Source organism: Lactuca serriola, chromosome 5 (genome assembly GCF_051521515.1).
Source record: "Lactuca serriola cultivar US96UC23 chromosome 5, Lser_US96UC23_V15, whole genome shotgun sequence".
NCBI lineage: Eukaryota > Viridiplantae > Streptophyta > Magnoliopsida > Asterales > Asteraceae > Lactuca > Lactuca serriola.
In genome coordinates, this window is record NC_136412.1 from 161,013,839 (window position 1) to 161,024,869 (window position 11,031).

An 11,031-nucleotide genomic window follows, 5' to 3' on the forward strand; every position below is an offset into this window, starting at 1 on the left:
TATGGGGACAAACAACTTAGTTCCAGTTAGAGCACTTGTTGAAGTAGATGTTATTTCTAAAATCGATTGGTGTGCATATTTGTTGTACTGTGTGAAAAATTGAAAAGGGAGATGGCATCTAGACAACCCAAGTATTGTTACAAAGGACCGATGTTGTTGCTATTGGTATGTTTTTTCAAGTACTTATTTTTTTCTTAATAATGGATATCTAATATGATGTTTAAATAATGCATCTAATTTACTAAGATGAAATTGAATGCAAGCTCCAAAAAATTGAATGTAAAACACCATTAGTTACCATGTGGACAAAAGATAAGTTGAAGGAAACACAATATTTTGAGATTGAAGCTGGTGGATTTGGGGTTGGAAATCTAATTAAACAAAATTCAAATTTAGAAGGTGAGGAGAATGAGCATCAGGAGAAAGAGAATTAGGACACACGTATTGAGGTATATTGTAAATAGAATATATTATTTAATTATCTTTTAGAATATATTTCAATTATGTCCTAATTTAATTTAAGAAAAATATTCTAATGTGTTTTTTTCCCATGAGTATGAAGAAAAGTATGAAACAAGTTTCAACAATGTCTCAACTGAAAAGGATAATATTGAAGATATTATTTTTCATTGTCTATCGAAATTCCCTGAAGACAATAGAACGAAGGATGTGATAAGGAAGTTTAGAGACATATCTAGTCAAGAAAAATCAGAAGTTATGAAGGAGAGAGCTGAAGTCTAACAGATATAGTTGAAGAGCTTAATAAAACAAACAATTTTGATTTTGATGATGATAAACATGAAGGAATGAATACAAAGTTGGTTGAATTTGTAACTATTAAAACACTACAACAGAAGTTTTCAGAGAATGAAGAAAAGATAAACAAAAGATCAAGATATGAATGTTGACGACCCTATAAATTTGGGTTTAAAGAGAGTGGAATTCGGGTTCATGCGATGTTATAGGGATTATGCAGTAAGTTGTGATAAATAGAGCCAGTTACCTATTTTAATGGAGACGACAAATGTACAGAAATACCCTTATTCATCCATTTTCTTTAAATGTGATGTTTCTTTTTTCATTTTTTTAATATATTAATATTAATCATTTTTATTAAAATTTAAATATTTGATTGGCTCGCATTTATGCATACATCCATACAATAATTACTTTGAATAAAATAACCTAAGCCTATATATATATATATATATATATATATATATATATATATATATATATATATATATATATATATAGAGAGAGAGAGAGAGAGAGAGAGAGAGAAAGAGAGAGAGAGGTAAGTTCAATTGAGAAAATAAAAAAGATTGAGAATGGGAGAATCATTCTCAACCACTCATTTATTTTTGTCGCAAAAGCCTTCGTGGTACCAGCGGAAATAGGAAAGGAATACACATGTGTTTTCCAACAAAACATGTTTTCCTTAAACTATGCTAATCATTACCTTAATATATACAAAAACATAGTTTTTTTTTCGGTTTTTTAATTTTTAAGAAACTATTTTTAACGAAAAATGATTTTAAATATACCAAAATTCATGATTTTTTATTCTCTACAAATAGACATTCATATTGATATAATTTTAAGATAAAATATTTTTTTATATATTTTCAGTTATTGTTATTCATAAGTGAATAAAAATGTATCTGATTTTTAGTACAATACATTCGTTATTCCCTTATGAATAAAAAATATGATTAATTTTTTTATTTATAGATTAAGTATCATTCATATATAAATAAAACATATAATAAACTCTTTAGAGCTTACATCAACTCTCGTCACATGTTATATTCACATATAAATCAAACATGTATTGACTTTCCTCACAAGTTATATTTATATAGGAAGAACACATTTTTCATAATTTTGTTACAATTTATTTGTTATTCTTATATGGATAAGTAATTCAAATTTTCAAAACACTTCATTTTTATAACATACTACTTATTTATATATGAATAATAAATGAACCGTAACAAAATCCTTAGAAATGTTTTATTAATATATGAATATAACATATGACGACAGTTAATACACATTTAAATCATATATATATATATATATATATATATATATATATATATATATATATAACATGTGACAAAAGATGATGTAAAAAAAATATATTTTTAGGTAAGAAACTTTATAACGTGTTATATTCATATATAAACGATACTTAAACTGTAAAAAAGTGAAACATTTGTTTTATTCATAAGTGAATAAGAAATATATTATAATAAAAATTTGATTCGTTTTTATTCTCTTATGAATAACAATAGTTGAAACTCTAAAAAAATATTTTTTTTTATTTTATCTTAAAACTATATCAAAATAGATGTCTATTTATAAAAAATAAACAATTATGAATTTTGATATATTTAAAATAAATTTTCGATAAAAATAACATTCTAAAAATCAAAAATACAAAAAAAAATATATGTTTTTGTTTATTTTAAGATAATTATTAGCATAATTTAAGTAACATGTTTGGATAGAAAAACGTATGTGTATGTATTACCCATTCCGTCGATACCACTAAGTGTTTTACGGCAATAAGAAATCTCCATTTCTAATAAATAAATAACTTCAATATCATGCTGCCATGTGTTCAATTAATCAAATGCCACATGTCTGCCTCTAAAAACTCCTAAATTCTAATTTCTAATTTTCTAATAAATAAAAATAAATAACGTCAATATTGCGTACCATTTTTTTTATAAAAAAATAAATAAAAGTTCCTACAAATCAGGAAACAAAACACTACAGATATAATATCCCTGATTCACTGCCACAAATACCTCCTACATTCTGTGTCAAATACATCAAGATTTACCTGCAATTTGATTTCATAAAAAAAAAAACACGTCCTACAAATCAGTAAATCATCACTTATAATGCTCTAAATTAGCTGCATTTAAATTTTAAATATAGAGATATTATAGAGATATCGAGATATGATATCCCTGAAAATCAGCTATTCAATTTACTATCACTTTATCATTATACCTATAAATACATATAATGATCGATCCATAAAATTGTTTTCTTCACTTCTCTCTTCAAGGCTTTCAGAGTATAATTCTTCTGTATCTCTGCATCTACATTCACAAATTTCGATCCATCAGGTTAATATACAAAAGTCTTCACTTCCATCATCCTTTATTTTATTTTTATTTTTCTGAAACAATAATCATAGAAGTCAATCTGATAGTATTTTTTTTTTTAAAACATTCTTGACATATGTTTGGGTACATAAAAAACTTTATATGTACATTACTATCATCTGTATAAATATTTTGTAGTATATTGTTGTTTTTTTAAGCTTTTATACAAATGGTTAACTTCATGTAATATACATTAAAGGGCAACATACTTTGAAAGTATCCTGCCATTTTATGAATATTACATGTTGTTTATATCTTTTAAACACCTTTTCAAATAATAAAAACTTTAAACTACATTGCTATTTCTCACTAAATTCTTCACTTCCACCCTCATTTTTTTCTGAATTGATAATCATAGAGATCAAATTATGTCATAATTTTTTTTTAATATTCATGTCATCTAAATAAAAATAGAAATATATAATAATAAGACAATTTATGTATATTAAATATTTATTGAGGACTTTGATAATTTTATCCTTTATGTCATTGTAAACCATAATACTTACTCACTATTAAGTTTCATTTCATGAATTTTTAATTTAGAAAAATAGGGAATATTTTTCTTCCCTTTTATTTTTGTTATGTATTTATAATATCACCTATTTTACAGATCCATGGCTGTTGGTGATTTTACTCTTATACGTGATCTTGATGTCTTGAAGGACATGTTCACTATGAAGCTTCATATTATCAGATTATGGACACTGGAAGATTACTATTACAAAGACAAATTTTTCTCCATTCAACTTATTCTAATGGACGAACAGGTACACTATATATATATATATATATATATATATATATATATATATATATATATATATATATATATATATATATGGTTTTAATTATTTACATGTTTATATTTATATTTATGATTTTAACTTTTTATTTGATAACCAAACTTGAATATTGATGTTAATATACATCATAATTTAGGGTAACAATATTCAAGGTTATGTCCCCAATGCTTACATTTACAAGTTTAGAAAACTTCTAAAAGAAGGGGAAGCGTATTTCATCAAAAATCCAAATTTGGCAAAGATGGATGAAGGAAAATTTCAACTAACTTGTCAAATGCGAAAGCTCACATTCAATCGCGAGACTACTTTCATTTCATGTCTCGATTTTTCTGGACCAGTTAATGGGTTTGTTTTTATTGACTATCATCCCATTATCGTTGGCACTGTTCCATAAAATATTTCATTGGGTTAGTATTATTTGTTTACCTAAGAATTTATAGATTTTAAATAACTTATTTCTTTCTACCCTTTAAATAAAAACTAACTTCATCTGTTTGTTTGTATTTATGCTGATATATAGATGTTATCGGTTTGGTGGTCGCAATTGATGAAATTGATGCTTGAAATGAAGATAGAAAGATGCATAAGATGAGACTACAAATCCAAGAGGTTAAGTTTGTTTTTATTATCTATAAATTAATTATTATGTATATTGACTATTTTGACTGCAATATAAATATATATATATATATATATATATATATATATATATATATATTATTTGTAATTTGTAATTCCCATCTTTTTTGTTAGGGGTTATCAATTGGATGTTAACCTATGGGGAGATTATTGTTATACATTGTCAGATTACATCCAAAAAAATCCAAACATTCTATGGATCGTCATACTCCTTCAATTTGCAAAGTCTATCAACTAACCAAGAATATGAGGCTAACCGTCGGAAGTGATACATCTGTTATTCAAAAGACAATGGATTTTGCAAAATGGCTTTTGGATATAGGAGAAGGGAAACTTGGTGGTTCTAACGATGGCGAAATGATTATTGATATTCCAAATGATCTTTTAATTAACGATCCTTATGATCCTATAGGTTCATTACTCGAGTTTGTATATCCTTTAATTCTTGAAGCTTCTAGCATTCTAGAATATTTTCAAGAAAGAGCAATACTTGCTCCAAAAAATGAAGTTGTTGGAAAAATAAATGATCGTTTGCTAGCATTATTTTCAGGAGATGAAGTTGAATATCTAAGTTTAGATAAACTATGTGAATCTGAGTTTGTCCATGATCACTTTGATGCTAATTTATACTCACCTGATGTTTTAAATGGTCTTAAAGTATCAGGACTGCCTAATCATAAGTTAGTTTTGAAAATCGGGGTTCCAGTTATGTTACTGAGAAACATTGATCAAAAAAATGGCTTATGTAATGACACTAGACTACAGGTGATATCTTTGGGCAAACGTGTTATTGAGGCAGCTATCATAATTGGAAGTAATATTGGAAATCAGACCTTTATTCCAAGAATGACCTTAACACCATCTGAAAAAAAATCCCATTCAAATTCCAAAAAAGACAATTTCCATTAGCCGTTTGTTTTGCAATGACAATTAACAAGAGCCAATGACAGTCTTTATCTAAGGTTGGTTTATTTTTGAAAGATCCGGTTTTTACATATGGTCAGTTATACCCTATCTAGAGTTCAAAGTAAAGAATGATTAAAATTGTTAATTTTAGATAAGGATTGTAGGTTTACAAATAAAACTTCTAATGTTGTTTATAAAGAAGTTTTTAGAAATTTGTAAGTTGTATGTAATATACTATTCCTCATAACATGTATCTTATTATTATTAATAAGACTTTGTTAATTTTTTATTAAGAACTTTTTTTTTATAATATACGTTTATTTTAACAACTTAATTTTTTGATTTATTTACCAATTTTAATTTACTTCACTTTTTGGCGTTGTTCTATTTTTACAATAAATTTAATATTTCATTATAATATATCGTAATTTATTTTAATTTTATTCACAAATAAAAACTATATAATATATATTGAAAATTAATTTCACATGCTTATTTAAATCAATAATTTTAAGTTGACAAAATTACAAAAATGGTCCCTGTGGTTTGTCAAAAGTCACAAAGTTAGTCCCTCTTAATTTTTTTTGATATAAATGGTCCTTGTGGTTTGCAAAAGTTGCATTGATGACCCTTTTTACTAACACCGTTAGTATTTAGCCGTTAGGGACTGAATCTGTAAGGGCATTTTCGTCTTTTCAAGTATAAAGGGACTGAATCTGTGACATTTAGTAAACCACAGGGACCATTTTTGAAATTTGTTTAAAATTACAATTGTATGGCTAGGGAAGGGTTCGAACTCATGACCTCCACATCCTAAAACAAAGCCTTAACCAATTGAGCTACATGCATTCTTGGTTTATTCTTTCCCAAAACTAATGTATATAATAATAGAATCATTAAAAATAAACAATAAATAAACTACAAAAAACATTTTTTTTTAAAATAAAACAATCGTATTTTAGTTATATTATAAAAATATATATTTTTACAGACAATTAGTATGTATTTTTATGTATTTATTTTACGTAAAATATATTTTTTTGTCTTTAAAAAATACGTTTTCGTATAAAAAATACGTTTTTTTTTAAATATATTTTTTATGTCTTTGAAATAATAATAATAATTAACACTACTCATGACATAAAAAATTATATAAATTCTTCTGTATCGCTAGTTCTAAAACCGTTTTTTCGTTTATATGTATTAAAAACAACTTAACAACGATTTTGTTATGTATTTAAACAATTTATATGGGTTTATTATGTGAAAAGTAGTTTTAATAATTGTTATCTCAAAAAGATATATCATTATGTCTTTCCATCTTCATTTTAAACATACAATTTAGAACTTTCGATTAGAATGAAATACGTATTTTAAATAAAATATATAATCGAATACAATTTATATGGTTTTTTTATATCAAAAGTAGTTTTAATAATTGTTATCTCAAAAAGATATATCACTATATCTTTCCATCTTCATTTTAAACATACAATTTAGAACTTTCGATTAGAATGAAATACGTATTTTAAATAAGATATATAATCGAATATGTTTTTTTAAATACATATAACTGAAAACGTATTTTAAATAAGATATATAACCGAATAGGTTTTTTTGGTTTGGTATAATATGTTATTACGTTGTATTGAAAGGCAAAATCTGTCGAATATATTTTTGGTTTGATCCAATCGGTTTTTTGAAAACCGTTTTTTATGTTTTTTTCTTTTTAAAATAGGTATTTGGTTCTATCTTTTTGAAATAACAATTATTAACACTATTATTGACATAAAAAACTGTATAAATTGTTTAGATACATAACAAAATCGTTGTTAAGTTGTTTTTAATACATATAAACAAAAAAACGGTTCTAGAACTACTGATCCAGAAGAATTTATATAATTTTTTTATGTCATGAGTAGTTTTAATTATTATTATTATTTCAACGACATAAAAAAATATATTTTAAGAAAACATATTTTTTAAAAACAAAAAAATATATTTTACGTAAAAAAAATAAATAAGAATACATACAAATTGTTTGTAAAAAAAGTTTTTTTTATAATATAACTAAAATGCATTTGTTTTATTAAAAAAAATTATTTAAAACAAATGTTTTTTGTAGTTTATTTATTGTTTATTTTTAACAATTCTATTATTATATAAATTAGTTTTAGGAAAGAATAAACCAAGAATGCATGCAGCTCAATTGGTTAAGGCTTTGGTTTTAGGAGGTGGAGGTCATAAGTTCGAACCCTCCATAGCCATATAATTGTCTTTTTCTAAACAAATTTCAAAAATGATCCCTGTGGTTTACTAAACGTTACGGATTCAGTCCCTTTATACTTGAAAAGACGAAAATGCCCTTACGGATTCAGTCCCTAACGACAAAAGGGCCATCAGTGCAACTTTTGCAAACCACAAGTAGGAATGGCAACGGGGCGGGGCATGGTTTCCCAAACCCGCCCCGATATCTTTCGGGTTTCTTATCGGGGCGCCCCAATGGGTTCGAGTTTTCTAGTCGGGTTTCGGGTTTTTTATCGGGTTTACAACAATTCATAACGAAATCTTTATTCCGTTTTAGGGTATCCCGATGTCTTATAAAAAATATGTGTTCTAGTCTCCCTTTTAAATTAAAAATATGACGAATCACTTTAATAAAATTAAATCGACGTTATATTAAAAATTATTTTATTTAATTTTAGTGTAATACGTCAAAACATAAAAAATGATCGTTCACACCGGATTGTTAATAACTAAAAAGATTTTCCACAGTAAATATTTTATCTTTGATGCGTGCCATTAACACACACACACACACACATATATATATATATATATATATATATATATATATATATATATATATATAATCGAGGCGGGTCGGGTCGGGGCGAGAATAACCCACTCCCTGCCCCGACCCCGATAAAAAACCCTATAACGACCCGTTACCCGACCCGAAATAATCAGGTTACGGGTTTCCCCATCGGGTTCGAGTTTTTTTGCCATCCCTAACCACAAGGACCATTTATATCAAAAAAAATTAGGAGGGACTAACTCTGTGACTTTTGGCAAACCACAGGGACTATTTTTGTAATTTTTTCTTTTAAGTTTATATAACTCTATAAAATAGCTATTCATTAATGATTTAATTATATTATTTGATTAATAATTACGACATTTTAGTATAAAAATATAATTAATTTCGTAACCACTGTTTTCATGAGTTATAAACTAGTAGAAGAATATATGTAAATTTAAATCATATAAAATGAATTTAAAAACGTGTAGATAAAATGAATTTAAAAACATTGATAAATCATAAATGGTCAGAGGTGTCTTGTCCTTCAACCTCTTTTTGCATCAAATGAATAATTTTGAAAGTAATTTTTAAATTTAGACTATTTCATTTTAGACACCATTCTATTATATATATATATATATATATATATATATATATATATATATATATATATATATATATATATATATATATATATATATATATATATATATATATATATCGCGACAATTTTTTTATCGACATAAATACAAGGTTCTAAATGGCGTGAGGCGTGGCGTGGCGGCAAGGCCAAACCTCAAGCTTAACGAGTCATGGCGAGCCACGACGTTTTTCAATGCGTGATGTAAGGCGGCGATTTTGTATAAATTTAAAATTATATTACCACATAAATATAAATTTATATTAAATATAACTACTTTTTAGAAGTGTTAAATCAATAACTAATAACAAAAAGTTAACAAAAACCACAATACTTGTATCTCCGATTTGAAAAGACATAACAAAGAGAAAAAAATTGTGTCTCAAACGAAAAAACACGCGCCATAACACGCCATAACGCGCCATGGCGCGCCATATCACGCCTTGCCACACGTTACGCCTAACAGCAACGTTATGAAGCTTTTCGTAACGGCGAAGGCACGCCTCACGCCATGGCGCGCCTTTTAGAACACTGCATAAATATGACAACACATGCAATACACAACTTTTATCCTATATTTTTTTAGTTTTTTTAATTACAAGAAATACCAACACATGCCATATCGTTTATTAGTTTTTTCTTGTGTTAGTTTTTTATTTTGCAAACTAAAAGTTATATTTGATTTGTAATTGTTGGATTGTCCTTTTTTAAATATAAAATGAAAATAAAATGTAAGTAATAAAAAGTGTGTCGGTAAGAATGTTACAAAAGAAATAGAAAAAAAACATTTTTTATTGCTGAACGATGCAAAATATATATATATATATATATATATATATATATATATATATATATATATATATATATATATATATATATATATATATATATACTAGTTTTTAAATATAAAACGAAAATAAAAAATAAGTAAAAAAGAGAATTATATAGTTAAGACTACTCGGAGTAGGCAATGCCCCACTCCCGTTATTATGGCTCATAAAACGTGATAACGCCAGTGAACACCGCCCCATCCTCCCGTTATTACATATTAAAGGTTTCACGTTATTTCCCGTTACCACCATCACAAAAGGTAACGACATTTTTTTGTTTTTTTTCCTTATAACTCGTGTGGGCGTTGCCCACACCCAGCCCTTTAAGAAAAGAAAATTGTGAGTTGTATGGTTTGTTGTCAACCATATGTTATCTAAATTTGAATCTGAAAATACTTTGTATATGATATTTTTTTTAGTATAAAAATTAATCCAAAACAAATAAATGAAATTCAAATACGCTATATATTTTAATATGACGGTTATTTCCCAAAAAATAATTATTTATTTATGTCATATTTAATTTAATAATTAAGAATAAAGTAATAATCATTACTTAATTACCATTGTAATAATGACATTTAATTATAAATTTTTTTTAATTATTATTAAGAACTAAGAAGACAGATGAAAAAATTAGATCTAAGATGAGGATTAATAAAAAATGATGACAGTGTTTTTTAGTCATATATTGTAAGATCCTTAAATTCAAAAGATGATGATATCGTCATTGATGATGTTTAAGACTTAAGAGAAATGGTGTTAGTAGAGATATAAATCTAGGAGCTTAGTACAAAGACTACATTTTGAATGAGGCACTACTATGACACAACAAAGCAAACGTCACTATGAAACGTCACCATGAATTTTTCCATGCACTTTATATATATATATATATATATATATATATATATATATATATATATATATATATATATATATATATATATATATATATATATATATAGACTTAGGTTCAAATGTTTTCACTATCTATTGTGTGCATGTATGACTGATTCTGAACCAATCATTTTCTTTATTTTAAGAAAGTAATTAATGTATATTAAATGCTGAAGATGTAATTAATATTCATTATATCTTTAACATGTAATATGCATTAATTAGTTTCTTAAAATAACTAAAATAATTGGTCCAAAATAACCTAACCCTATATATATATATATATATATATATATATATATATATATATATATATATATAT

At 25.7% G+C, this 11,031-nt stretch overlaps 2 protein-coding genes across 2 annotated transcripts; both read left to right on the forward strand.

Annotated features, from left to right (window-relative positions):
* Window positions 1–3,802: 3,802 nt before the first annotated feature.
* LOC145049919 (uncharacterized) lies at window positions 3,803–4,385 on the forward strand. The gene is made up of 2 exons (XM_078998252.1): window positions 3,803–3,955; window positions 4,128–4,385. The coding sequence occupies exons 1-2, from the start codon at window positions 3,803–3,805 to the stop codon at window positions 4,383–4,385; spliced, it is 411 nt and encodes a 136-aa protein (XP_078854378.1).
* Window positions 4,386–4,876: 491 nt separating this feature from the next.
* LOC145049920 (uncharacterized) lies at window positions 4,877–5,539 on the forward strand. Its single transcript, XM_078998253.1, has one exon. The coding sequence runs from the start codon at window positions 4,877–4,879 to the stop codon at window positions 5,537–5,539; it is 663 nt and encodes a 220-aa protein (XP_078854379.1).
* Window positions 5,540–11,031: the final 5,492 nt, after the last annotated feature.

What these genes read in the sequence shown, in the direction of transcription:
- LOC145049919 (XM_078998252.1), top strand. Translation starts at nt 3,803, where the DNA reads ATGGCTGTTGGTGATTTTACTCTTATACGTGATCTTGATGTCTTGAAG. An exon ending in TTATTCTAATGGACGAACAG is followed by an intron (nt 3,956 to 4,127) that starts GTACACTATATA and finishes ATCATAATTTAG; the next exon opens with GGTAACAATATTCAAGGTTA.
- LOC145049920 (XM_078998253.1), top strand. Translation starts at nt 4,877, where the DNA reads ATGAGGCTAACCGTCGGAAGTGATACATCTGTTATTCAAAAGACAATG.